Source organism: Salmo salar, chromosome 24, assembly GCF_965601325.2.
Source record: "Salmo salar chromosome 24, fSalSal1, whole genome shotgun sequence".
Taxonomy (NCBI): Eukaryota; Metazoa; Chordata; class Actinopteri; order Salmoniformes; family Salmonidae; genus Salmo; species Salmo salar.
The window spans coordinates 10,424,265-10,435,916 of record NC_138314.1 but is presented as its reverse complement, the minus strand read 5'-3'; the positions used below and the strand labels follow the sequence as shown (position 1 = coordinate 10,435,916).

General features: G+C 40.1%; 1 protein-coding gene across 2 annotated transcripts; it reads left to right on the top strand.

Annotated features, from left to right (window-relative positions):
* Positions 1-1,022: 1,022 nt before the first annotated feature.
* lman2lb (lectin, mannose-binding 2-like b) lies at positions 1,023-11,209 on the top strand. Of its 2 annotated transcripts, XM_014171003.3 has the most exons (9): positions 1,023-1,254; positions 1,955-2,073; positions 2,388-2,505; positions 2,720-2,802; positions 2,987-3,010; positions 4,757-4,918; positions 5,008-5,122; positions 5,605-5,721; positions 5,858-11,209. In XM_014171003.3, exons 1-9 carry the CDS (start codon positions 1,047-1,049, stop codon positions 5,998-6,000), a joined length of 1,089 nt encoding a protein of 362 aa, XP_014026478.3. In that variant the 5' UTR covers positions 1,023-1,046; the 3' UTR covers positions 6,001-11,209. The 2 variants fall into 2 exon arrangements, with proteins under 2 accessions (XP_014026478.3, XP_014026479.3); XM_014171004.3 differs by lacking the exon at positions 2,987-3,010.
* Positions 11,210-11,652: the final 443 nt, after the last annotated feature.

Below are 11,652 nucleotides of genomic sequence, written 5' to 3'. Positions count from 1 at the left end.
GCAAACTACCTGCCCTCCAGGACACCTACAGCACCCGATGTCACAGGAAGGCCAAAAAGATCATCAAGGACAACATCAAGGACAACAACCACCCGAGCCACTGCCTCTACCACCGCTACCATCCAGAAGGCGAGGTCAGTACAGGTGCATCAAAGCTGGGACCGAGAGACTGAAAAATAGCTTTTATCTCAAGGCCATCAGACTGTTAAACATACAGACTTGAAATATTTCGCCATTCTAACAAATGGATCACTAGTCACTTTATTACTACCACTTTAATAATGATGTTTACATATCTTGCATTACTCATCCCATATGTATATACTGTATTTTATACCATCAATTGCATCTTGCCTATGCCGCTCAGTCATTGGTCATCCATATATTTATATGTACATATTCTTATTCCATCCCTTTACTTAGATTTGTGTGTATTAGGTAGTTGTTGTGGAATTGTTAGATTACTTGTTGATATTGCTGCACTGTCAGAACTAAAAGCACAAGCATTTCACTACACTCGCAATAACATCTGCTAACCATATGTATGTGAGCAATAACATTAGATTTTATCACGTATCTCTCTATTATATGTGGGAATTCTTGGGAACAGATTTCTTAAATTAAAATCACTTAGAGCGGATTTCCTGTTTTTTTTTTTTTTACAGTATTTTATGTCCAACAATCAAAATATATATATATATATATATATTTTTTTTTCTTTGTTCAGAAGACTTGGGGGCCAAATAAAACCAAAAAGCGGCCAGTTGAGGAACCCTGCCCTACTGAGTACTCCCCACCCGCTTTAACATCTGCACAAATAATAGTTTTTTTACTCTTGTTATTTGAATTGGGGGAATTTATTGACTTTGAAACATGTTTTAAACCCCACAATAAATGCAAACATCACTTAAATATGAACAACTATGAATCATTGTTGATGTTTAGACAATTATTGTTCATACATCATGAATAAATACAGGTTCATGACACATTCCTACTATTACGAAATTCCGTGACCCGGAAGCACTTTTAGTGTTGTTGACGGGATGCTGTTCTCCACCATGAACAAGTCTAATCGTTTTCGGATGAGCAGTTTTAAAATATTTGATTTAATGTTTAATCAGCGAAACATTCATGAATTAACATGTCGGTTTGCTGTTGTCCTTCTTTTAACCTGCCAGTGTCTGGCAGACGATGGATACGAGATGGATGACTTTTTAAAAAGGGAGTACTCGCTTACCAAACCATACCAAGGTAGGTTATCCAAACGCTTTGCTGGCGTTGGTTTCACAATCAGTAACTATTATTTTTCTTTCCAGACAATGTTCACAAACATTTACATTTGTAGTGTACAAAAACACAATTGATGTATTCAGCAAATAAGTATAGAGTTATTATCTGTACGATATGGGTATTGGCAGGATAGTGTTATCTCAAGTAGCGAACAGTACAGGGTTTCCAAATCTCGGTCTTGGGAACCCCAAGGGGTGCACGTTTTGTTTATTGCCATGCTAATTCAAATAATCAGCTCATCATTAAGCTTTTATTATTTGAATCAGCTATGTAGTGTTAGGGCAAAAACCACAAGTGACACCACGTCATGCAATTGCATTTGATTACACATTGATTCCCAAAACAGAAGCTGGTAGATTATTGACTGTAAAATAATAGGGTGTAGTTATGTAAATGTGTTGACATTTTTGGAGCGTTGTGTAATCCAAAGTGGACCACCACATTAAACAACCATTTAGTACTGACATTATTGTTAGATAAGTACTTTACAAATTGGTCCCTAGTCTAAAAGGTCTTGACAAAAATCCATATTTGTTCTCAAAGGTGAGCAAAAGTACTTTTCACATTGTTGTGATCCAGTGGTGAGAACACTGGATGAAGATGTCCCTTTTTAAACTGCCTATATCAAGTTATACATATTGATTGATTGTGTTTTGTGTAGGGTTGGGCTCCTCCAGTTCCTCTTATTGGGACCTGATGGGCAATGCCATGATCACCACTGAGCATGTGCGACTGACCCCCGACTTGCAGAGCAGACAAGGAGCAGTGTGGAGCCGCGTTGTGAGTTCAGCTCTTTCCATCCCGAAGTAAACACCAGCACACTACTGCTTATCCTTGAACAACCTGAAACCCCTACATCTCTGCACTTAAGAAAATACATTGTAGTCTATCTATAGGCCTAGCAGACATGCCACAACGTATGGCAAACGCATCACCTCATTTGTAGTGACAATGCCATCAAGTAGGCCTATGCTTCCTGACTACATGTACAACTCTATAGCATTTCAATATACTACGACAGGTAACATGCCATGCCACAACCGTCTTTCCCTCATTCCCTGTACTGTCTGTGTCTGTATGCGCTCCTACTGCAGCCCTGTTTCCTGCGGGACTGGGAGCTGCAGGTGCACTTTAAGATCCACGGCCACGGGAAGAAGAACCTGAATGGAGATGGAATGGCTCTGTGGTATACCAAAGAACGCATGCAGATCGGTACTGAGCTTGCACTGTCTAACACACAAACCAGGTTTACTTCCCAAAGCGCACCCTATCCCCTGTATAGTGCACAACTTTTGTCCAGTGCCCATAGGGTACCATTTGGGACACACACCAAGGTTAAAAGATGGTCTCAAGTGTGGTGGTAATATTACAATGATCTCAGCATGGTCTTCCTAAAGTTTTGACTGCCAGGGTTTATCACCTGCAGGTCCTGTGTTTGGAAACATGAACCTCTTCACTGGCCTTGGAGTGTTTGTGGACACCTACCCCAATGAAAATAAGAACCACGAGGTATTACACTAACCCCCCCATACGCTCACTCATACACTCATACTCAGGTGGACACCCCCAAAACGTATTAGTGATGGGGGTTTGTCTATTCCCAAACACTTATCATGTATAATTGGTTTGGGTGTGCAATGTTGTGTGTTTACGCTGCGTCCTGTGTTTCCTTGCATCCCTCTTGGGCACACAGAAGAAGTACAATCCATCGACTCAGGTAGCTACAGTAACCCATCAGCCAATCCCAGTCATCCTCTGGCTGAATTGAACAGTGCATGCTTATTTATTTCTATCCTCAACACTCCACCTATCTCATCATTGTTGACTAACCCACATCATGCATATCGCATGTCTCATCCCTTTTGTGTCATGCAATATGTGATGTACGAATGTACAGACTGTCAGAAGTTGTTCCTGTTTACCTAAGACATTTGGATCTTGCAATGCTTTATGCATTTAGTCACTGATTGTCTCTCAAATGGCAACATATTTTCTAAAAGGGGGTCATTTCAAAAAGCCATGACACCCACCATCTCCGATTGTTCAGAAATAATTTCTGTAGATAAGATTAGCATTCCTGCAACAATTGTTGGTTAAATATAATTAGATCTCTGTGAAATTAAGATAATTGATTGCACCAAAATTAGATTTTATTTTTTTTGGGGGGGGATTCATATAGTATTCAATAAATATAGTACCTAACATCTGATTTGGACCACACTTTTTTCTAACAATGAGTTATCCAAAGAAATGGTTAAAAGCCACCCACGTACTCCACCCCCCAACGACAATCCCACCCCAACAATAAGTATACAGTATCAGTCATTTTTGTGTGATAAATAGTATGGAGCTGCAACTCTGAGTATTGTTTCTTCATACTATGTAAAGTATTCCCAGTGAATTTGTTTTCTCCCGTTCAAGGAAAATAATCATTGAATACATCCTGAAATGAACAGGTTCTGGCCACTAGATGGTGCTGTTTCTGCTTAATAATATTAGAATCCCTCAATGTTAAAGGGATAGTTTACCGAAATTACAGTCATCCTCTGGCTTCAGCTTTTCATTTTTTATTAATTTGTAAACATTTCTAAAAACATAATTCCACTTTGACATGTCAAGTGGAATTATGTTTTTAGAAATGTTTACAAATTAATAAAAAATGAAGTGACACACAATCTACATTTTATCAATTTTTAATTCAGGCTGTAACACAACAAAATGTGAAAAAACTCAAGGGGTGTGAATACTTTCTGAAGGTACAACTTCGATGATTCATTTCTCTGAACGGGAAAAAAACCCATCACCAAATTCACTGGGAATACTTCACATAAGATTAAGAAAACAATCCAAGCCGCAGCTCCGTACTACTTGTCAGACATAGAGAACTGATACTATATACACGTTGTTTGGGTCGGAGTGTGGGTGGGTCCATGAATGGATTTTGACCATTTATTTGGATTCCTCGTCTAACTCATTGCTAGAAAAAAGTTTGGTCCAAATCAGGTTAGGTACTATATTTATTGAATATTATATGAATCTTATGAATTAAAATGGCCACTTTGGGTGCAGTCAATTATCTTAATTTCTCAGAGACCAACTTAGTCAACAAAATGTTGCAGGAATGTTAATATTACTTGTTTCTAACTGGAACAATTTCAGAACAATCAGAGATGGTGCTTGTCAATCCTCTTGCTTGTGCTTTTTGAGGTGGAATGACTCATAGTGAACTTCTTTTGACCAAAGTAGTGCACTTTATAGTAAATAGGGTGCCATTTCAGATGCAACCAGTGTGTTTTAAAGGGATAGTTAGCATTGGCTCGCAAAACAACCCCTTCATACATAAAAATGGTATCCATGAGTTCACCTGACTCTGGGTAAGTAATCTCGCCGTATCCAGTCACTCGCATTATCCCTCTGGTCACTGATTGACATTATCAGCTGGCTTATCACCTTGCCTCTGCAGAGGGTCTTTCCATATGTGTCTGGGATGGTGGGGAACGGGACTCTGGCTTATGAGCACGATCGTGATGGCCAGTCCACAGAGCTTGGCGGGTGCACAGCCCTGGTGCGCAACATCCCCCATGACACCTTCCTCCTCATCAGATACACCAAAAACCGACTGACGGTGAGAGAAACACACAAAGCACCATGTTCAATAAAGCGTTCACTAACATTACATATTTATTGACCTATGTTTGACCTCCTGTCCTACAGATACAGATAGACGTTGACGGTAAACAGGAGTGGCGGGACTGTCTGGACCTTCCAGGGGTACGTCTGCCTCAGGGCTACTTCTTTGGAGCCTCCTCTGTTACTGGAGACCTGTCAGGTACTGGGCCTCTCTATGAACATCTCAGAACAACACTGTTTTTGTGGTTCACCATTTGCATTCTTTTCACTGGTTTTTGAAATCTGTTCATAGCAATCAGATCTGTCATTTCTGAATGGAGAATGGTGGAGAGCCTGTGGTCTAGTGGTAACGCTAGAGACCTGGGTTTGATCCCCACGTCCACCCTTCCTACTGTGCTTCCACTTTCCTGTCTCCTTCTCTGTTTCCAGCTGTCTGAATAAAGTGTGAAATGTTGGACTGTATTGATTTAGGTGTGGCAGACAGCCTAGCGGTTAAGGGCGTTGGGCCAGTAACCGAAAGGTTGCTGGTTCTAATCCCTGAGCCAACTAGGTGAAAAATCTGTCGACGTGCCCTTTAGCAAGGCAATTAACTCTAATTGCTCCTGTAAGTCACTCTGGCTAAGAGTGTCTGCTAAATGACTAAAATGTCAAATTTATTTCTTACTTCCTCTCGTTTCCTAGACAACCATGATCTCATCTCTATGAAGCTGTACCAGCTGACTGTGGAGCGTACTCAGGAGGAAGAGGAGGAGGAAGAGCTCATCCCCAGTGTTGATAACTTTGAGCACTTGAACAAAGGTAAGATAATACAGGCCAACATTTGATTGTTTTTGTTTCAGAAAAGGTGTGATAATTGGTTTTGTCTGTCCAGTTTCAATTGAACTGTAGCATGAGGTCATTTTCTTTCTTCATGGTTGTTTGTCTCTCATTACAGTGGAGGTGCAAGAAGAGGGGATGAGTGGAGTCCAGCTCTTCTTCACCATAGTCTTCTCTGTCATTGGTATCTTTGTACTGGGGGTGGTGGCGGTGGTCATGTATGGGCGCTGGAAGGAGAACAGCCGCAAACGCTTCTACTGAGAGAGAGCTGGGAAGTCTAAGGCTCCGTCCCAAATGGCATCCTATTCTCTTTATACTGCACTACTTTTGACAAGGGCCTATAGGGGTCTAGTCAAAATTTGTGCTCTCTGTAGGGAATAGGGTGCCATTTGGGACGTAGTCTGAGGTATACTCTTATGTGAAGGAGCACGAATGAGGATATAGATTTTTTGACATAAAACAAACATGCTGTCTGCCATACATACCTTTACTACATAACAATCCCCTTACCTCAATAATACTGCGACAAATGAACCGTTCTCGGACCATCTCGGCCAAAATAAATCAAATGTGCCCCTTTTTTTTTTTCTTTTACAATTTTTTTTTATACTGTGAGCTTATTTTTTTTTTGCCTTTTGTTTCACCTTAGTGTTGAACGTTAACCCCGAAGCTAGCTAATGTAGGGAAGGAGACAGTGACCTGTGATTTGCTGACACTGTCATCAGCAGACTGCGCTCACTTATATGCAGTGTGCATGATGGCTTCCAGCCTTTCTGTCATGTTCTGCCGTTGAGACTTCCGAATTGTTTGCACTGACATGAAATGCCCGTGAGGAGGGCTTATATTGAGCTGCCATAATAACTAAGTATTGAGAGAGAATTGTTCTCAACTAAAGTACCTTGCTAGGGCCAGTTTAAGACCAGGACCTTCAAGATAGTAATGAATCAAATGATATTGACGGGGGAACTGATCCTAGATCAGCAGTCCTTCTCTGAGATGTTTTCTTAAATACGGGCCCAGGTATCGCAATGTACATGCTCATCCTCTAGTTCTATGTTTTGGTTCATGAGCTAACTTTTGGCTCTTGGTTCTGTATTGCTGTGCTGTAACTACCATTTACCTACAGTTAAGTCGGAAGTTTACATGCACTTAGGTTGAAGTCATTAAAACTCATTTTTCAACCACTCCACAAATTTCTTGTTAACAAACTATTGTTTTAGCAAGTCGGTTAGGACATCTACTATGTGCATGACACAAGTAATTTTTCCAACAATTGTTTACAGACAGATTATTTAACTTATAATTCACTGTATCACAATTCCAGTGGGTCAGAAGTTTACATACACTGAGTTGACTGTGCCTTTAAGCAGCTTGGAAAATTCCAGAAAATGATGTCATGGCTTTAGAAGCTTCTGATAGGCTAATTGACATAATTTGAGTCAATTGGAGGTGTACCTGTGGATGTATTTCAAGGCCTACCTTCAAACTCAGTGCCTCTTGCTTGACATCATGGGAAAATCAAAAGATATCAGCCAAGACCTCAGAAAAAAAATGGTAGACCTCCACAAGTCTGGTTCATCCTTGGGAGCAATTTCCAAACGTCTGAAGGTACCACGTGCATCTGTACAAACAATAGTACGCAAGTATAAACACCATGGGACCACGCAGCCGTCATACCGCTCAGGAAGGAGACGTGTTCTGTCTCTTAGAGATGAACGTACTTTGTTGCAAAAGTGCAAATCAATCCCAGAACAACAGCAAAAGACCTTGTGAAGATGCTAGTGAAACAGGTACAAAAGTGTGTATATCCACAGTAAAACGAGTCCTATTTCGACATAACCTGAAAGGCCGCTCAGCAAGGAAGAAGCCACTGCTCCAAAACCGCCATAAAAAAGCCAGACTACGGTTTTCAACTGCACATGGAAAAATATCCTCTGGTCTGATGAAACAAAAATAAAACTGTTTGGCCATAATGACCATCGGGGAGGCACACCATCGCAACTGTGAAGCACGGGGGTGGCAGCATCATGTTGTTGGGGTGCTTTGCTGCAGGAGGGACTGGTGCATGTCACAAAATAGATGGCATCATGAAGGAAAATGATGTGGATATATTGAAACAACAACTCAAGACATCAGTCAGGAAGTTAAAGCTTGGTCGCAAATGGGTCTTCCAAATGGACAATGACCCCAAGCATACTTCCAAATTTGTGGCAAAATGGCTTAAGGACAACAAAGTCAAGGTATTGGAGTGGCCATCACAAAGCCCTGACCTCAATCCCATATAAAATTTGTGGGCAGAACTGAAAAAGCGAGTGCGAGCAAGGAGGCCTACAAACCTGACTCAGTTACACCAGCTCTGTCAGGAGGAATTCAACCAACTTATTGTGGGAAGCCTGTGGAAGGCTACCCGAAATGTTTGACCCAAGTTAAACAATTTAAAGGCAATGCTACCAAATACTAATTGAGTGTATGTAAACTTCTGACCCACTGGGAATGTGATGAAATAAATAATTCTCTCTACTATTTTGACATTTTCACGTTCTTAAAATAAAGTGGTGATCCTAACTGACCTAAGACAGGGAATTTTTACAAAGATTAAATGTCAGGAGTAAAAAAAAAAAACGGAGTTTAAATGTATTTGGCTAAGGTGTATGTAAACTTCATACTTCAACTGTATCATACTGTACAGGTCATTGGATTGTTTTCTCTGAAACGCTCTACCCTTCTTTGCTGGTTTTAAGTTGTTCAACTGTTGTCCACCAGCTATCATCTCAAGCACAGATATCAAAACCGATCATCTCACCTGTGGCATATATATATCTCAAAAATATAAATGCAAGTATTTTACTGAGGTACAGTTCATATAATAAATCAGTCGATTGAAATATAGTCATTAGGTCCAAATCTATGGATTTCACATGACTGCGCAGGACCAGCCAATCAGAATGTGTTTTTTTCCCCATAAAAGGGCTTTATTACAGACAGAAATACTCCTCAGTTTCATCAACTGTCCGGGTGGCTGGTCTCAAACGATCCTGCAGGTGAAGAAGGTGGAGGTCCTGGGCTGGTGTGATTACACGTGGTCTGCGGTTGTGAGTCCGGTTGGACATACTGCCAAATTCTCTAATATGATGTTGGAGGTGGCTTATGGTAGAGAATTGAACATTAAATTCTTTGGTAACAGCTCTGGTGGACATTCCTGTGGTCAGCATGCCAAATTCACTCTCCCTCAACTTGAGACATCTGTGCCATTGTGATGTGTGACAAAACTGCACATTTTAGAGTGGCCTTTTATTGTCCTCAGCACAAGGTGCTATGTAATGACGTGCCACAACTGTCAGGTGGATGGATTATCTTGGAAAAGGAGAAATGCTCACTAACAGGGATGTAAACACGTTTGTGCACAAAAGTTAAGAGAAGCTTTTTGTGCATATGGAACATTTCTGGGATCCTTTATTTCTGCTCATGAAACAACACTTTACATGTTGCGTTTTTATATTTTCGTTCAGTATATTTATTCTAATTAATAATGTCAACCTATATTTACCTTTATGATTGGTCAAATGTCTGTTGTTCACCTGTGAAAGTTTGTTGGTTGTTTAATATGTTGACAATGTTTTTAAACCATATTGTTATGAAAAACTGTACATTGTCCATCCACGATGTCATTGAGCCTCGTGGCTAAACTGTAATTCAAAAATAAGATAAAGTAGCCTAACGGTTGGTTTGTAATCAGTTACATTACCAATCCTCTCCAGGCACTTATTTGTTGGTGCCTTACCTGGGTCGTATTCATTAATGCAAACCGTAGTAAAACTGTTTTGCAATGGAAACCGCTTAGAGCTTTTGGGTAAACGGTTAACGTTGCAAAATGTTTTGCTACGATGTGCACAAATGAATGTCAGTCTCTAAAAGGTTAAAAGTCGTACGTGAGAGTCCAGGGCCGGCCCTGGGCATAAGCGACATAGGTGGTCCTCCAACCCCAAAAAATCATTAAAATGGTGTATTTCTATTTTAAGGTCTCAACTTACTGTTGAAGGCAATATCGAAATTTGGTTGCGCATCAGTAGTTTTACTCGTGTCATTCACTTAATTAGCACCTGTCAGCAAAAAAATGTATTGGTAAGTTAATCTGTCAAGCTATCTGTCTGAATTACTGACCGGGTTCAAAGGGCACGTGCCCAGGGGCCTCATTTAACAACCATGCGTACATTTCTTACTAAATTCTGGAATTTGTGGAAATCTAGGATTTGCATGCGCAACAAATTGTTGGGGTTTATCACACTGTCGCAGGCAACATACTGTGCACGTTGTTTTGATAAATCAGAGCCATACTATGTTTGTTTGCGCGCTACAACCCCGCCTGGAAAACGTCCTCCTGGAACAAGAGTTTCTAAAAGAAAGCACAATGGCAAATTTGATCACATTTCTGTAGAGGTGTGGGCAGAATGTTTTAATATTTTTCAAAAAGAAAATGCAGGCCGCCTATAGCAAGTGCCAAACACTGGATATACTGTCCTTTTGCATAAAATAAGCATATTAGACATATTGGACTTCATGGTGATATGTGATCTCCTTACTAACTGCATCTGTTTTATCATTAGGCCTGCTTTTTAATGTTTTTTTTTAGCCTACCATTGTTATAATTCCCGTGCATCAAATACCTCAATTTTCCCAAAAATAGCAATAGTTGCTCACAATACAGTTGATCAACCACTAGTTGTGTGTGTGGTTTGAGATTTGTGTGAATGTAGGCACATTTTCCTGTCATGTTCAAATTGGATAAATACCAACCTTTGCGGGAAAACTGAAGTATGCCGGTTTGGAGGCTTTTTGTTGTCGTTGTGTGCACACACCTTGATAAATCAAGCCCCAGGCTCCCTGACCTCCAGGGAGCCCCCATTTGATTTTGCTAGTCACTCAGATATCATATTTACATGCCATGTCATGGAAAAATGTGTGGAATTTCAGGAAATTCCTTTTAAAATGTCTCTCCGCCTCATGGCAAAATGTATAGAATTGCAAAAAAACGTGTTTTAAATCCCCATGGCAAATCTCCCCTAGGGCCCCCAAAAGGGTAGGGCCGGCCCTGTGTGAAACTCCAGCGCTGTATTTCTGTCAGTTCATGATGGAGCTCGAATAGATAGGGCCCGATGTGCTGTTTTAACCCAAAACGTTTACTTTAATGTTGACATCTATAGTTAATTATGTTTGGGACTGTGTGGTATGAGAGTAATATATTGTGTCACAAAACATCTTGAAGCGACACAAACTTGACTATTTCAATCTTTATTTTGGTGTAATGAAAATATGAATGCTGTTTGGCTTCTGTCAAAATGTTAAATTCTTGGAAATCTACTGTTGTAAAATATTATCTTTTTGGTCTATATGAGGAGAATGTGCACTGTAGTGCTCTTGTGTCAAATCTTTTTGAATAAAAATGTCTATGACATTCTTTCTCATTTGGAAACGTCCTCCTTTGCCAAATGTCTATTTTACCCCTCTTAGTGTTCTTAGAGGGGTGTGACTAGGTAAAGAGGCATACTCAGGTTATGTAGGGATAAAATATATATATATTTTTTTACGTTGGTAATTAACACTGTAAACTAAGTAATTACCTCTTTAGCCAAGGACGGGAGGTGACGATGACTGGTGTTTCTGTTAACAGTAGATCAAATCAAATTTTATTTGTCACATACGCATGGTTAGCAGATGTTAATGCGAGTGTAGCGAAATGCTTGTGCTTCTAGTTCCGACAATGCAGTAATATCCAACGAGTAATCTAACCTAACAATTTCACAACAATTACCTTACAAGTGTAAAGAAATTAATAAGAATATGTACATCAGAAAAATATATGAATGAGTGACGGTATAGAACGGCATAGGCAAGATGCAGTGGATGGTATAGAGT

Excerpts from the sequence above, each read along its gene's own strand:
- lman2lb (XM_014171003.3), top strand. The coding sequence starts at position 1,047 with ATGCTGTTCTCCACCATGAACAAGTCTAATCGTTTTCGGATGAGCAGT. Across the intron at positions 2,074-2,387 it reads GAGCAGTGTGGAGCCGCGTT|CCCTGTTTCCTGCGGGACTG; the intron begins GTGAGTTCAGCT and ends CTCCTACTGCAG. Across the intron at positions 5,722-5,857 it reads CTTTGAGCACTTGAACAAAG|TGGAGGTGCAAGAAGAGGGG; the intron begins GTAAGATAATAC and ends CTCTCATTACAG.